At 36.6% G+C, this 17,095-nt stretch overlaps 1 protein-coding gene and 1 long non-coding RNA gene across 2 annotated transcripts in view; both read right to left on the minus strand.

Moving 5' to 3' along the window:
• The window catches only part of LOC130457282 (uncharacterized), a 33,942-nt gene extending 24,259 nt beyond the window's left edge, over positions 1–9,683 (minus strand). Inside the window, exons 1-2 of the long non-coding RNA XR_008916472.1 lie at positions 9,633–9,683; positions 6,592–6,741 (exon numbers count right to left, since the gene is read on the minus strand). This is a non-coding gene — a long non-coding RNA (uncharacterized LOC130457282). The remainder of the gene's footprint in view (positions 1–6,591; positions 6,742–9,632) is intronic.
• A 4,370-nt stretch (positions 9,684–14,053) lies between these two features.
• On the minus strand, positions 14,054–15,158 carry LOC100011081 (olfactory receptor 2B11-like). The gene has a single exon (XM_001364708.5). The coding sequence runs from the start codon at positions 15,156–15,158 to the stop codon at positions 14,202–14,204; it is 957 nt and encodes a 318-aa protein (XP_001364745.2). The 3' UTR covers positions 14,054–14,201.
• Between the last annotated feature and the right edge of the window lie 1,937 nt (positions 15,159–17,095).

Consider the following 17,095-nt stretch of genomic DNA (forward strand, 5'->3'; position numbering starts at 1 on the left):
GCCTGGCTTTGGGATCAGTACCATATTTGTGTTGTAAAATGAATTTGGTAGAACTTCCTCTTTGCTTATTATGTCAAATAGTTTGTATAGTATTGGGATCAACTGTTTTTTGAGTGTTTGATAGTATTCACTTGTGAATCTGTCAGGCCCTGGGGATTTTTTCTTGGGGAGTTCTTTGATGGCCTGTTCAATTTTTTTTTCTGATATGAGATTATTTAAGAATTCTATTTCTTCTTTTGTTAATCTAGGCAATTTATATTTTTGTAAATATTCATCCATATCACCTAGATTGGCATATTTATTGCAATATAATTGTGCAAAATAGTTTTTGATTGCCTTAATTTCCTCTTCATTGGAAGTGAGTTCTCCCTTTCCATCCCTGATACTTTTAATTTAATTTTCTTCTTTCCTCTTTTTTATTAGATTGACCAATATTTTGTCTCTTTTGTTTGTTTTTTCAAAATACCAGCTTCTAGTCTTATTTATGAGTTCAATAGTTTTATCACTTTTGATTTTATTAATTTCTCCCTTAAATTTTAGGATCTCTAATTTGGTTTTCTTCTGGGGATGGTTAATTTGTTCACTTTCAAGTTTTTTGATTTGCATGTCCAATTCATTGACCTCTGCCCTCCCTAATTTGTTCATATATTAACTCAAGGGTATAAATTTCCCCCTGAGTACTGCTTTGGCTGCATCCCATAGAGTTTGAAAGAATGTCTCATCATTGTCATTTTCTTCAATGAAATTATTGTTTCTATGATTTGTTCTCTGACTAGTTGATTTTGAAGAATCATGTTATTTAATGTCCAATTAATTTTTGATTTGGCTCTCCATGTATCATTAATGATCATTATTTTTATTGCCTTATGATCTGAAAAGGTTGCATTTATAATTTCTGCTTTTCTGAAGTTGTATGCCATATTTTTATGACCTAGTATATGGTCAATCTTTGTAAATGTGCCATATACTGCTGAAAAGAAGGTGTATTCCTTTTTGTCCCTGTTTATTTTTCTCCACATATCTACTAACTCTAATTTTTCTAAGATTTCATTCACCTCTTTTGCTTCTTTCTTATTTATGTTTTATTTGATTTATCTAAATTTGATAGTGGTAGGTTCAGGTCTCCCACTAGTACAGTTTTACTATCTATTACCTCCTTCAATTCTACTAGTTTCTCCATTAGAAATTTCGGTGCTGTACCATTTGGTGCATACATGTTGATTAGTGATATTTTCTCATTATGTATACTCCCTTTTATCAGGATGTATTTACCTTCCCTATACCTTTTAATCAGGTCTATTTTTACTTTGGCTTTGTCAGATATCATGATTGCAACTCCTGCCTTCTTTCTGTCAGTTGAGGCCCAATAGGTCTTGCTCCATTCTTTAATTCTGACTTTGTGAGTATCTACTCACCTCATGTGTGTTTCTTGTAGACATCATATGATAGGATTCTAGATTCTAATCCACTCTCCTATTTGTCTATGTTTTATGATTCCCTAGCATTTTGATATTCTCTCCTAGTTCTGACCTTTCTTCTTTTGTTATCTCCTTTTAAACCAGTGGTTTACTTTTAGTCAATCCCCCTATTCCACTCCCTTAATATGCTTCCCTTTCTGGCCCCTCCCTTTTTGTTCCCTTTTTGTTTTTTTAGGGTCTGTTAAGTTCCCTCCCCCCTCTCCTTCCCTCCCTTTTTTTTAAACTCTCTCCCCCCTACCCCCTTAGTTTTCCCTTCTTCCTTACACTGTAGAATAAGATAGACTTCAAGATCCCAATGGATCTAGATGCTTTTCCCTCTCAGAATTGATTTCACTGAGAGTAATATTTGAGTATTACCTATTAGCACTCTCTTCCTCTCCCTCTTATAAAAGTATTCATCCCCTCCCCTTCCCATGTGTATCTTGCGTGACAAAGATTATTCTATTTATCTTATTTCTTCAAGTATCTCTTAGTACCATCATCTATTCCCCCCCACCCTTTTTTGCATATCATTTTATAGCCTTTAATGCCGCAATCCTTTCCTATGAATGATTCTTCAATTTACTATAATAATGAAAACATTTTTGAGAGTTACAAATAACATTTTCCCCATATATTAATATATATATATATATATATATATATATATATATATATATAATTTGGGTGTATGGGGTGCTCAGGGAGGAGTAATATCTTTGGTATGGAGGGCCTGTCATGCCCTCCTAGGGCAGCTCTCCAGCCTCTGACCCTCACCTGATACCCATCTCTCACTTGTGGCTCCCAGTAGCTGCTAGCATGCGGCAGCGGCCACACCCCAGGCTGTGAACAGTGAAGACTGTTTTGGCGGTACAGGTGGAAGAAACCAACAAGAAGGTTCAACGGCTGAGATGGCGACGGAGCAAGGCACTGTGGAGTGCTTAGGGCATGTTGGAGCACAAAAGACAACACGGCCATCCAATGCAGCTGAGGAAGTCTCCAGATGTAATGACTTTTCATGCCAATGGGCCCAGGCTTCCAATGCTGAGAGAGTGGGACTGTCTCTGTGCATCGACTTTTCCACTTAAATCTTCATGCACAGGTGTCTTTGTGCACAAAAATGCACAAAGTCAATCATCATCTTCTGTTACCGAGAGACTACTACACACACACATATATATAATTTGATCTAATTGTAGCCCTTAAAGAAGAGAGTTTGAATTAAAAAAAAAAACCATTTTTCTCCTTTTCCCTCTCTTTCATATTTACCTTTTCATGTTTCTCTTGATCTTTGTGTTGTAAAATTGGACTTGAACTCTGGACTTCAATCCCCACAATTCCTTGCTCCACTTCCCCAGAATGCTTTGTAATCTCACCTGGGCCGAAATTGAGAAGGTATTTAACCTAACTGCAAAAGCTCTCTCTCTCGCTCTTGGACTTCTGTTTTGGGGCAGGCCTGGCTTTTTTTCATAATGTAGGTGAGGTTGTGTCTAGGCCACTCTATGGCCTGGATACGTGTTTCTTATCCTGTATTTTCTTTAATCCTTAATCTTCAATAAACCTCTAAAAAATATAATACTCCTTGCAGAGAGAAACTAATTTCCACCTGTCTCAGTCTCCCCAGTCTCCCCTAAATTTTAATCTTTACAGTGTTTGGGTATCAAACTTTCCACTTAGTTCTGGTCTTTTCCTTATAAATACTTGGAAATCTTCTACTTTGTTGAATGCCCATACTTTCCCCTGGAAGTATATAGTCAGTTTTGATGGATAGGTGATTCTTGGTTGAAGACTCAGTTCTCTTGCCTTTCTGAATATCTTGTTCCAGGCCTTACGGTCCTTGTGGAAGCTGCCAGGTCTTGTGTGATCCTGATTGGTGCTCCTTTGCATCTGAATTGTTTATTTTTTGGCTTCTTGTAGTATTTTCTTCTTAGCTTGAAAGCTCTGGAATTTGGAAATAACATTTCTGGGAATTGTTTTTTGGGGGTTTAGTGTAGAGGGTGTTCTATGAACTCTTTCCATGTCTATTTGCTCCCTTGTTCAAGAGCTTCAGGACAATTTTCTTGGATGATCTCTTGTAGTATGGTGTCAAAGTTTCTGATTATTTCTGGCTTTTCAGGTAGGCTGATGATTCTCAAATTGTCTCTCCTTCCTCTGTTTTCCTGATCTGTCACCTTGTCAGTGAGATATTTTATGTTTTCTTCTATTTTGTCAGTTTTTTTACTTTGCTTTATTAATTCTTGCTGTTTTGCAAGATCATTGGATTCCAGTTGCTCAATTCTGGTCCTTAAAGTCTGGTTTTCTGTTACAATCTTTTGGTTTTCTGCTTTAATTTTTTGGTATTCAGCTATGATTTCTTCATTTTTTTTAACCATTTCCCACTTCTGTTTCAAGAAGTCTTCCATCTTTTGATAAGCTCCAATTGAGATCCTTCCAGGGTTTGTGGACAATTTCCATTTTTTTAGAAGGTTTTGCCTTTGTTTGAATTTCGTCCAGTATTTCCTCTGTAGCCTGGGTAAAATTCTCAAGGGCCACAGCCTTCTTTTTCAGTTTTTGGAAGGATTTTGAGGCATAATTAGCTATTTTCCTCGATGTTTTCCCTTCCCTCTTTAGTCAGAAATCTGGGTCAGCTGGCCAGGTTTTCTGTGTATGGAGTTAAGGAACAAGGATTTTGCCTGAGGCAAGCTCTGGAATCTCTGCAGTCCTTTGCAGTTCTTCTCGGTGCTACCTTCCCAGGGGCACTCAAGGTCTGTGCTCTCCTGCCCGCTTGGGTCTCCAGTCTAGCTGCCTTCAGGGGTAGTTCTCCAGCTGTCCCAGTCAGCTCCCAAGGACTTAGAAGTGCCCCCTTGCTTGCTCCAGAGGCACTCCTCATTCACTCCCTGGTTCTGGCGGGCATGCTGGTTCCGGGCACCTAAGGTCTGTGCTCCCTCGTGTGCTGGGGCTTCCCGCCTATCTTGTCTCAGGGGTGGATCCCCTGCAGTCCTAGTCAGCTCCCAAGGACCCAGAGGTGCCCCTTGCTCACTCCAGGGGTGCCCCTTGCTCGCTCGTCTTGGCATATGCTGGCTCTGGCTCTGGCTCTGGCTCTGTAGGTAGGGGTGGAGGAGGGAGGATTAGCTCACTCTTGGGTGGAAGCCCTTTCACCCTCTTATAGACTGGAAAAGCCCCAATCCCATGCACCTTCAATGCTGCACCCCACTGTACAGCTCCTCTGTTCCTCTGAAAATGATTCTTAAAGTCTTTGGGGTAGTCCTTGTTGGTGTGTGCTGGGGAGAGGAAGTGAGCCATGTTTAGACTGCCATCATGCTTACCTGGAAGTCCCTCACACAATGTGTTTTAAGAAGACTTGAACTATTATTTCCTGAATCTGAAATTTGACCTCTAATTTTTGTGCTTTCTTAGGGAAAAAAACCCCAATCACAACATAATTAGATGAAGCAAATCAAAACTCACACCCAAGCATCTGTACTCAGTGTGGAAACCCCCCTCAGTATGGGGGACCCCAAAGGTGTTCACAAAGTAATTTAGATGAATGATGGTACTTGGGAGAGGAAGGAACCTCAAAGAGTCTGGAGGTGCATTTTAAGCCTTTTCAGACTCCATTGCCTTATTGATGTTAACTGTTTCAGTTTGTTCTTTCCCCAGAATGAAGAAGTCTCTGTAACTCAATTCTGAATACAAGATGTATATAATTTACTGTTAACCACTGCATAAGTTAAAAGTGATCTGGGTTCTTGAATGTTCTGCCTGAAGAGTACTAAACCTGGAAGGCACTAAACTAGAAATGGCTGTGGCATAGGAGAGAAATAGATTATCTTTCTTTGAGGAATAGCCCTATCTAACTCAAGATGATTATAAAGTAAGGAATGGGGGGGTTGCTTCAGAGAAGAATATCAATTTAATCACACTTCAATATTTCTAATAGGTCTGTACTCACAGTAGTGTGAGTATTCACTCCAATGATATAGGCCATGACCTATCCATGGTTGCCCATGCAATGGGACTTTCATCCATGTCATTCCATAAGCATAAGAACTGCATTCCATAAAGGGTCCTAATAAATATACTAAAGACCTCCTTTGCATTATTTTGATACTCTGGGGATACCAGTAAAACACAAAAATTGTGTATTGGTTATGCCACAGTCATTATATGACCAGACCCTCTTTTCAGTTCCATATTTATTTTGTAACATTCTTGACATTAATTTTCCCATATAATACCACAAGGAGGTAAAAGGCAGTGCAGAAGAAAGTGCAAGCATACAGGCCAGCTTTGAAAGTAATGTGGAATTTATTATATACTTTTTAAAGAGGAAACTATACATAAAAAGGAAGAGAAATAAAGGAGCAAGCATTTATTAATCATTTTCTCTATGCCAGAAACTGTTATGTGCTTTACAAATATTAGCTAATTTTATTCTCACAATAACTCTATGAAGGTATTTTTAATATTCTCATTTTTGAGGGAAACTATACAGATATTAAGTGACTTTCCCATGTCACACAGCTAATAAGTATCTGGGGTTGGATTTGCATTCAGGTATTCCTGCTACCTGGCCCAGTATTCTATCCAATATTCAACTTAGTTGTTGAAAATTTGAAATTCCATATGTAATGTTTTTCTCTGCTATAATACTTGTATGTAGATGCTTTCATAGTCAATCCCTCATTGTTCTCAAAATTTCATAAACTGTGTTATCTTTAGCACTGGCTCATCTCTATATACTAAGTCTAGTTGAGGTGCTTTCACCATCTTTCTTATTTTTGCTATTATTTCTACTTCCTGAAAAAAAATTATATTCTGGTCTATGATACTAGAACCATTAGAACCAGAAATAGATGGCTCAATGGATACAGCACTGTGTTTGGAGTCAGGAAGACCTAAGTTCAAATCCAGACTCAGAAACTTGCTAGCTGTGTGATCCTGGGTAGGTCACTTAACTTCACTTTGCCTCAATCAGCAGAAGGAAATGGCAAACCACTTTAGTATCTTTGCAAAGAAAACCTCATAGACAATTTGGTGTGCTATGGTCCATGGGCCATGAAAAGTCAGCCAAACCAAATGATTAAACAACAACAACATGGTAACTACTCTGCTGACTTTGAAAAGTATCTTTTTCATTTTTATCAATACATACCTTTTTCCATTCTTCATCTGTATATTATTCTCCCAGTTTCATCCTTAAAAGTCCTTAGCATGAGTAGTTTGCTCTTTCATCAAGATTTCATAAAGCTTATTCCCCTTCTACTTGTCTCTTGCTTTTTTATGAGGCAATAGTGTACATTATCTACATAAAATTTTACAAACAAGTTAATATCTGTCTCTATATTGTTATACTTGGTTTCCATATCTCTACATTTGTCAAATAAATATTTGTTGACTAATGAAGTTTTTAGACTTTTTTTTCACTAGAGTAACTATCTCAATTCAATTTCTGCACAACATTTTTATAATCAGCATTGATGTCCTTTCTTCCATGTTTCTTATTTTTCAGTGTCATTAACATTTAAGTAGGTCAGGTTGTATCCTTTTCTTTTTCTTGTTTCTTCTAGCTCTCTAGTAACGTTGGTCTCTGTTCTAAAAAGTTCTGACTTCATAGAAGACTCAGGAATGACTTTCAGTATCAGTAACAGAATTTTTTTTTTCAGTTACTGTATAATAAATTCCATTAATGAAGCATAGTGAATAGAGAAGTGTGCTCAGAACCAGGAGGATCAGGTTTCAAATCCCACTGCTGATATATACAGATTACAAGACACTGAGCAGCAAGTCATTTAACTTCTCAGTGCTCTAAACAACTCTAATACTAGTGAGTACCAATGGAAGAGCCAAAATTGCCAAGTATAATTTGTAAGTTTGGGCTACCCCTCCTCACAAAGACAAGCAATAATTATGTTCCTGGACCAGCAATATTTGAGGGAACAGAGAAATGTGATTCTATATATCCCTTTTGGTCTCTCACGGTTGAAGAAGAGGCAGATATATTTTGTATATATTTAACTTTTCCCTTTTCTCTCTTTTGCCTCCCAAATCCATTCAGTTGCTAAATCCGATGAATCCCAACCCCATAATTTCTATCCTCAATCTCATTAATATATCAATTGAAGGTCCTTATAATCACTCACCTGTATTTTTGCAATTGCCTATAACTTATTGATGTTAATCAGTTGGGTTTTTTTTTGGTTGTATTTGACTCTTCGTGACCACATTTGAGGTTTTCTTAGAAAGATACTGAAGTGATTTGCCTTTTTCTTCTCTAGCTCATTTGACAGATGAGGAAAATGAAGCATAATTAAATGAGTTGTCCAGAGTCACACAGCTAGTAAGTGTTTAAGGCCAAATTTGAATTAAGATGAATCTCCCTGACTCCAGGCCCATTGCTCTATCACCTAGGTGCCCATAACTGGTATATTTGATTCTAAATCTCTCTTAGTCAAACTGAATATAATTATAAAGGAAGGGAAATGAATTTTTAATGAAATAAAAGAATTCCAAGCTTTCCTAATTAAAAAAAGAATTTTATAGAAACTTTGAGGTTTAAATACAGGCATTAAAGGAAGCATCTAAGAGTAAACACAAATAATAAGGAACTAAATAAGGACAAAATGCTTACATCTTACTGCAGGGAGATGAGATATATGTCTCCTCTAAACCCTATTATCATAACAAGTCAAATAGGGATTTTAACTAGAGAGAAACCTAGGATAGGTTCTGTTATATCTTAATAATCTTAAAGGAAAAATGGAATGAGAGGGGGAGTGGAACACATTAACACAGGAGGGGAAAGGAAAGTTAGGGAAAATCATCTCATGTAATTGGGATATGCTAGTAGAAGTCTATACATAAAAAATGGAGGAGGGGTACAGGGAGCTACTAACCCTTGAAACTCACTCTTATCTGAACTGTTCAAAGAATGGACAAATAGGATACAGAAATGTATTTTGCTCGAACAGGAAATATGAGGGAAAAAGAAAGGAGAAAGGGGAATTGGAGGGAAAACATATTAAGGAAGGAATTAGTCCTAATAAAAATTAACTTTAAAGTTGTACAAAAATATTTAGAGCTTTTTGCAGTAGCAAGGAATGGAAATCTGAGGGAGCTCCCATCAATCAGAGAATGTCTAAGCAGTTTATGTCATAAATAAATGTGATAGAATTCAATATGTTGTAAGAAATGATGAAGGGAATGTTTTCAAAGAAACTTGAGAAAGTTTGTGTGAATTGGTGCAGACTGAAAGGAAAAGAACCAGGAAAATAATGTATATGATGGCAATATTGTAAAAATAAACAAGTTTGAAAGACTTAGAAACTCTAAATGTAATGATTAACCATGGTTTGAGAGGACAATTGATGAAACATACTACCCACCTCCTAATAGAAAAGTAAAGTATGCAGTAAGGAAACACACACATACACACACACAATGATGAATTCAGATGTTTTACTTAACTACACATGTTTGTAATAAGCTTTTTGTCTGTCATTCTCAGTGTAGAACAGAGAAAAAGGAAGTAGAGAAGTTAGATTTTTATTGATTTAAAAAATAAAATTTTGAGGCAGTGAGGTGGCTCAGTAGTTTGAGAGCCAGGCCTTAGAGATGAGGGTCCTGAATTCAAATTTGACCTCAGACAATTCCCAGCTGTGTGACCCTAGGCAAGTCACTTGACCCTCATTGCCTAGCCTTTACTGCTCTTCTGCCTTGGAACAATACACAGTTTTGATTCTAAGATGGAAGGTAAGGATTTATTTAAAAATACATATTTTTAGAAAGTTGAAACCTGCATTGTTGAAGGAAATATTCAAATAGGTAAGACCACACATGTATCTAAATATCTAAGTAAATGAGATACTGTGCTGACAGTATTCTTAGAATATTATTTCAATCAGCTGCTAAGTTTACAAAGTACCTTTTGAAATCAAGTATTCCTGTTTCTACGTCTAGGACTCAATCAATAGGTACAATACTGGGGACGATGAGGTGGTTCAGTAGATTAAGAACCGGTCCAGAGACAGAAGTCCTGGCTTTAAATCTGGCCCCAAATACTTCCTAGCTGTGTGACCCTGGGCAAGTTACTTAAATATAATTTGTCTAGCCCTTACAACACTTCTGTCTTGAAATCCATTCTTACCATCTATCCTAAGATAGAAAGTAAGGGCTCTAATAGATATGGTACATTACCTTTCAGTGATTCAAGGAGAATCTGATGAAATACTAATTTCTATGAGGTCATAATGGCTATTTGTGAACATCACTTCCTTTTCTAGGTACTCACTGCTTATTGTTTTAACAAAGCAGCCTAGAAATTTGTGAGGAATCAAAGTTGTACTCATTCCCCTATAATTTACAAATTCCATTTTTTTCTTTTTTGCCAGTTGGATTAACATTTATTTACCTTATGTCTGCTTTCATTTCTTTTTGTTTGTTGGTTTTGCTTTTTTTTGTTTGTTTGTTTAAAACCCTTACCTTCTGTCTTGGAATCAATACTGAGTATCCAAGGCAGAAGAGTGCTAAGGGCTAGGCAATGAGGGTTAAGTGACTTGCCCAGGATCACACAGCTGGGAAGTGTCCGAGTCCAGATTTGAACCTAGGACCTCCTGTCTCTAAGCCTGGCTCTCAATCCACTGGGCTACCCAGCTGTCCTACTTTCATTTCTACCTTTCTCATTCTTATTGATTTTCAAAGATCCCTGAAAGCAGCTCACTAAGCAATCATGTCAGTTAATTTTCTCAGTTTCTTAGAATATGGTTGGTTTAGAACTAATGAAATGAGAGTAACTAGATGTTCTCTTATTATGTCTTCATTATTCGTGGGTTTAAATGACCTATTAATAATTTTTATTTTATCCTTCCTAATCCAAAAATCATCCTTTGTCAGACTTATAAACAGGAAGAAAACAAATAAAAAAGTTCAATCTTTTCACTTGACTATAAACAGGGCAACCTAGTCCTTCTTTGTTTCTCTTCTCACTTGCTACTCAAAATTTTCTGGATTTTTTTCCCTTAAAACCCTATTCATTTTCAAAGATCCACTTGTCCCTTATCAGATTCATTCTCAGTTTGCCAACCAAGATGTTCTCCCAAACTTGTTAATTTGGGATAAGGTGCCAAAATTATATGTAAATAGCAAATATCTTCTTATGTCTAAAAATGTTCATCATTGACAAATGTAGGACAGGAAGCAGCAAAAGATGCACTGTTGGTGAAACTATGAATTAGCCTAGCCATTATGGAAAACAATTTGGAATTCTGCCACCAAAGTTACTAAGCCATACACTAGGGCCTATATTTCAATATGATCAAAGAAATGAAAAAGACACATATGTAAAAAACATTTTTAGCAGAGTTTTTTGTGGTAGTAGAGAACTAGAACTTAAATGTTGCCTATTAATTAGGGAATGGCTGAACAATTAATGACAGATGAATATAATTACCAGTTATCATCTCTTTGCTGATGATTCTCAAATCTACTAACCGAGTCCTAACCTTTCTGCTGATCTCTTCACACACATCTCCAACTACCTATTGGATACTTCAAACCTTTTAGAGATGGAGTGCTAGGCCCTGCCATCACCCCCACCACCCCCAGATCAAGTGCTGTGTATGCCCCCCACCAGAGACCATTTGCCATACCCCTTCCCCCCACTTGCTGGGTATGCCCCCCCCCATTTATCCCACAAAGGGGAAGGAGTAAGCATTTCAAATACAAAATCTTCTATTTGAAGTTCAAAGCCCTACATACCTGCCCCCTCGCACCTCTCCAGACTACTTCCATCTTTCCCTCATCATATACTCTTTGACCCAGTGAAGTTGGCCTTCTTGTTATTCCACAAATAAGACATTCCATATTTTGGTGCCTTGAATTCTCTTTGGCTGTCCACTATACCTTGAATACTCTCCCCCATATTCTTTGCCTCTGTATTTCCCTGGCTTCCTTCAAATCTCAGTTAAAATTTCAACTTTTCAAGAAGCCTTTCCTAATATCCTAATAAATAGGCATATTTAAAAATGCTCTAAATCACTAATAATTACAGAAAGTTAGATTAAAACAACTCTGAAGTATGGCCTCTAACTTGTCAGATTGGTTAAGATGACAGAAAAAAATGACAAATGCTAGTAGAGATAAGTGAAATTAGGTATACTAATAAGCTATTGGTGAAGTTTTGAAGTAGCCCAACCATTCTGGGGAATAATTTGGAATTATACCCAAAGGAATATAAAATTGTATACCATCTCATCCAGCAACAAGTCTATTTGGTTTATACTCTAAGGAAATCGAGGAAAAAGAAAAGAATTCACATATACAAAAATATTTACAGCAGTAATTTTTATGTAGAAAAGATTTGGAAATTGAGGGGATGCTCATCAAGTGGGGAATGGCTAAATAATATATGGTATAGGCAGGCTGATGGAATGTTATTGTGCTATAAGAAATGATAAAGGAAATGGCTTCAGAAAAACAGGGAAGATATATGAATTGATGGAAAGTGAAAACTAGGAGACTAATGTAAAAAGAATGTTGTAAAAACAAACAGCTATTATAAACTTAGTAACTGATCAATATAATTATCCAGAATTCCAAAGGACTCATGATGAAAAATTTTATCAGAATACAAATGGAAATTTTTTTTATTTTTTATTTTAAAATTTTTTTCTAAAATCGCTACTCTAAACTAATCCTCATATGTTTTTCTAAGTGGCAAATGATAATGTTTTTCATGATTTCCTATGTATAAAGAATATTGTATTTCTTAGCATCTTAAAGTGTGGAAGAGGATGTAGAAGGAAGGAAAGAATTCATAATTGAAAATAAAAATAAAACCTAATAAATTATTCTGTATAAAGTTTGTACATGATTGTTTGCATATTGTTTCCTCCATTAGACTATGAGTTCTTTTAAGAACAGGGATTGCCTTTTCCCTTTCTAGTATCTCTAACATTTAACACATTGCCTGGCACATAGTAGGCTCTTTAATAAAACTTATCTTTCATCCTAGAATCAGTATTGGGTATTGATTCCAAGGCAGAAGAATAGTGAGGGATAGGCAACGGGGGTTAAGTGACTTGCTCAGGGTCACACAACTAGGACATGACTGAGGCCAGATGTGAACCCAGGATCTCCTATCTCCATGCCTGACTCTCAGTCCACTAAGCTCCCTAGATTCCCCCTTGATAAATGTGGATAATATGACTGAAATAATACAGAGGGAAGTGAACAGAATCAACAACAAAATACATAGCAATATTTTAAAGACAACTTTAAAAGACTTCAAACCTCAAATCATTGCAATTACAACCATAATTCCACAACCTGTGGTGATACAATCTGTCCCTCATCCTGTTAGAAATGTCAGGGCACAGAATGAGATGTATTTTGTGGGTATGGATAGTGAGATAATTTTTTTGCTTGGCTATGCATATTTGTTACAATATATTTTTGTTTGTTTCTTTTTTTTAATAGGAAGTAATAGTTAATATCTAGTGCTTAGTATAATACCTGATATATAAAGTGTTTAATAAATATTTGTTGACTTGATTTGACTTGGGAGAGAAAATAGATTCTTATTAATTAAAATAATCAATTAAAAAAGGAAATGGGTAGTCCATAGCACTTTGGAATAAGGTTATATTTCACTAAAGACCCAATAGAGTGAATCTCTAATGATGCAAATTCAGGCATTGTGACATACAAGTCAGAAAGACATTTTTAGATAAGAAATTTTCCCCCCTTGAATCTCATTATAAAGGAAACCAAGTACTGTGTTCTGCCATCAGTCTTTTTTTTTTAATATATAGCTACAATTTTTAATAATTGTTTTCTGACATTTTGCCATCTATGTACTTTCCATCCCCTCTCCCTACCCACGCTAGCAGGCAATATGGTATAAGTTATACATGTGATATCATGCAATACATATTTTCATATTCATTATGTTGTAAAAGAAGATAAACATCATTTATTATCAGGAAAAAATTCATGAAGGAAATGAAGTGAAAAATGGTATGCCTCAATCTGTATTTGTACTCTATCAGTTTCTTCTATGGTGATGAATAGCCATTTTGTCATGATTCCCTTGAGGTTATCTTGGATCTTTGCATTGCTGATAATATTTAAGCCACTCACAGTTGATCATCATACATTATTGCTGTTATTGTATATAATGTGCTCCTGGTTCTGTTCACTTTACTTTGCATCACTTCATATAGGTTCTTCAAGGTTGTTTTTTTTTTTTTCTGAAAGTTGCTCTAATTGTTTTTGTACAAGTTGGTCCTTTCCCTACATCTTTGATGTCTCAGACATAGTAATGATATTGTTGGGTCAAAGGGTAAGCATAGTTTTATGGCACTCTGAGCATTGTTCTAAATTAATTTCCAGAACGATCATATTAGTTCACAGCTCCACCAACAGTGTACTATTGTTCTATTTTTTCCCACATTCTCCCTAACAATTTGCATTTTCCGTTTTTGTCATATTAACCATCTGATAGCTGTGAGATCATTTCTGTAATTAATAGTAATTTGGAACGTTTTTTGATATGACTAAAAATAGTTTAAGTTTCTTCATCTGAAAACTGCCAGTTCATATCCTTTGACCATTTATCAATTGGAGAATGATGTCTCCAGTCCTTTACACTAAGAATTTTGATCTTTCTATAGGAATCCTTAACAACTTCAAGAGTTTTTAAACATTCCTGCAGAAGGCAATATATAAATTTATATTGAATCTCAAATACCTATTCTATGGTGTTGCTTACCTCTGAAACAGTCTCCAACTCCTTTCCCAAAGCCTTCTCAGTGCCCCCTTCACATCTTTGTTTCTGAGGGTATAGATGAAGGGATTGAGGGTAGGAGTGATGATGGAGTAGAAGAGGGAGATGAATTTACCCTGATCCTGAGAGTAGCTAGAGGGGGGCTGAAGGTACATGTAGATGGCAGGCAAATAGAAGAGGGACACTACTATCAAGTGGGAAGAGCAGGTCCCAAAAGCTTTGCTCCGCCCCTTGGAGGACTTGATTCTCATCACAGCTTGGGCAATGAAGCCATAAGAGATAAGAATGAGGACCAAGGGCACCAGCACAAAGAAGGCTACCAGTACAGCCAATGTGGCATCATTGATGGATGTGTTGGCACACGACAACTTAATCATAGCTGGCACCTCACAGAAGAAGTTGTTCAGCACCCGCCGTCCACAGAAGGGTAGTTGTACTGTTAGTACAACTTGAACCAGAGAATTTCCAAATCCACTGATCCAGGCAGTGCCCACCAGCTGCTGACATAGTGGGCGGTTCATGATGACTGCATAGCGGAGAGGCTTACAGATGGCCACATATCGGTCCAAAGCCATGGCAGCCAGGACCACACATTCAGTGCAGCCTAGCCAATGGAAGATGGCATATTGCACTGTGCAGCCACTATAACTGATAGTCTTCTTTGAGCTACCCATGTTGAACAGCATCTGAGGCACAGTAGTGGTGGTATAGCAAAGGTCCAGAAAGGACAAATGACTGAGGAAAATGTACATAGGGCTACTCAGCAGAGGATCCAGCCGAGACACTAATATAATGGCAATATTTCCCAGGACTGCCAGAACATAGGATATTAGAAGGATCACAAAAAGGGGCAGCTCTAGCCATGGTCTATCAGAGACCCCCAAAAGGAAGAAATTCCCAGTAAAAGTCCCCAATAAACTCTGGTTGTTACTTCTCATGCTGCTTGATGTTCTGACACCTAAAAGAATCAAGAAAACCAGAATGAAAAAAACAAAATACAGGAAAATAGTTTTATTCTCTTTGATTTGCTATCTATGATTTCAACATGTTAAGGTAAGGAAGGAGAGGATCACTCAGTAAAATCAGTCAAGAGACTTTTTTACCTAAAAAAAATTTTTATATTACCTGAAAAATAATGATACAAGATAAAATCAATGTGACTTTCATAACTAGGAATATAAAATTCTGCAAAATACCATATGTGACATTATTATCTCATTTGAGCCTTACTATCACCATGTAATATAAATACTACAGCTATTATTATACCCATCTTACAGGTAAAGTAACCAAGTACCATAAAGGTTAAATGACTTGTCCATGGTCATATATTTCGTGAATGTCTGAAGGGATATATAAAATAAAGACTTCCTAAAATCATGTACAATACTCTCTACTATGATACACTGTCTCCCTGGCAAGAAGCAGTGCAGCAGTGGCCAAGAGTGAAAAGAGGCAAAGAATAAGTAAGAAGGGACTAAAGAGATGTAGGAGTAATGGAAAAGAAGACCATAGAAGCAAATGATATAGGAAAGACAAAATAGGGTTAATTATTGACTCATGTTTTGAATACTCATCACAATATTCATGAGATTAGTCCCATTTGGAACACCTTCAGGGTCTGCAAATGAAGATACAGCTTCTTCTCTGACACCTACCTTAGAAAGGAACCTGGTTTTTTATTTTTATTTTTTTAATAATATATGTATGTATGTATGTATGTATTTGTTTGTTTATTTGTTTATTTATTTATTTGTTTTTTGTTTTGTTACAATACTCACTTTATTTCCCTCCCTCCCTTCAACCCACCCTTCCCGCAGTCAACGTGAAATTTCATTGGGTATTATTTGTGTCCTGGATCACAACCTATTTCCATGTTGTTTGCACTAGGATGGTCGTTTAGAGTCTACATCCCCAACCATATTTCTTCGACCCATGTAGTCAAGCAGTTGTTTTTCTTCCGTGTTTTTACTCCCAAAGTGTTTCCTCTGAATGTGGAGAGTGGTTTTTCTTAGAGATTCCTCCAAGTTGTTCAGGATCACTGCATTACCACTAATGGAGAAGTCCATTACATTCGATTATACCACAATGTATCAGTATCTATGTATAATGTTTTCCTGGTTCTGCTCCTCTCACTCTGCATCAATTCCTGAAGGTTGCTCCAGTCCCCATGGAATTCCTCCACTTTATTATTCCTTTGAGCACAATAGTATTCCATCACCAACATATACCACATTTTGTTCAGCCATTCCCCAATTGAAGGGCATCCCCTCATTTTCCAATTTTTTGCCACCACAAAGAGCGCAACTATGAATATTTTTATACATGTCTTTTTCCTTATTATCTCTTTGGGGTACAAACCCAGCAGTGCTATGGCTGGATCAAAGGGCAGACAGTCTTTTACTGCCCTTTGGGCATAGTTCCAAATTGCCCTCCAGAATGGTTGGATTAATTCACAAGTCCACCAGCAATGCATTAATGTCCCAACTTTGCCACATCCCCTTCAGCATTCATTACTTTCCTTTGCTGTCATGTTAGTCAATCTGCTAGGTGTGAGGTAATACCTCAGAGTTGTTTTGATTTACATTTCTTTGATTATTAGATTTAGAGCACTTTTTCATGTGCTTATTAATAGTATTGATTTCTTTATCTGAGAACTGCCTATTCATGTCCCTTGCCCATTTATCTATTGGAGAATGGCTTGATTTTATATATATATATATATATATAATTGATTTAGCTCTTTATAAATTTGAGTAATTAGACCATTCTCAGAGGTTTATGTAATGAATATTGTTTCCCAGTTTGTTGCTTCCCTTCAAATTTTGGATGCATTTGTTTTGTTTTTACAAACACTTTTTAATTTGATGAAATC

The sequence above is a fragment of the Monodelphis domestica genome, chromosome 2 (assembly GCF_027887165.1).
Source record: "Monodelphis domestica isolate mMonDom1 chromosome 2, mMonDom1.pri, whole genome shotgun sequence".
Taxonomy (NCBI): domain Eukaryota; kingdom Metazoa; phylum Chordata; class Mammalia; order Didelphimorphia; family Didelphidae; genus Monodelphis; species Monodelphis domestica.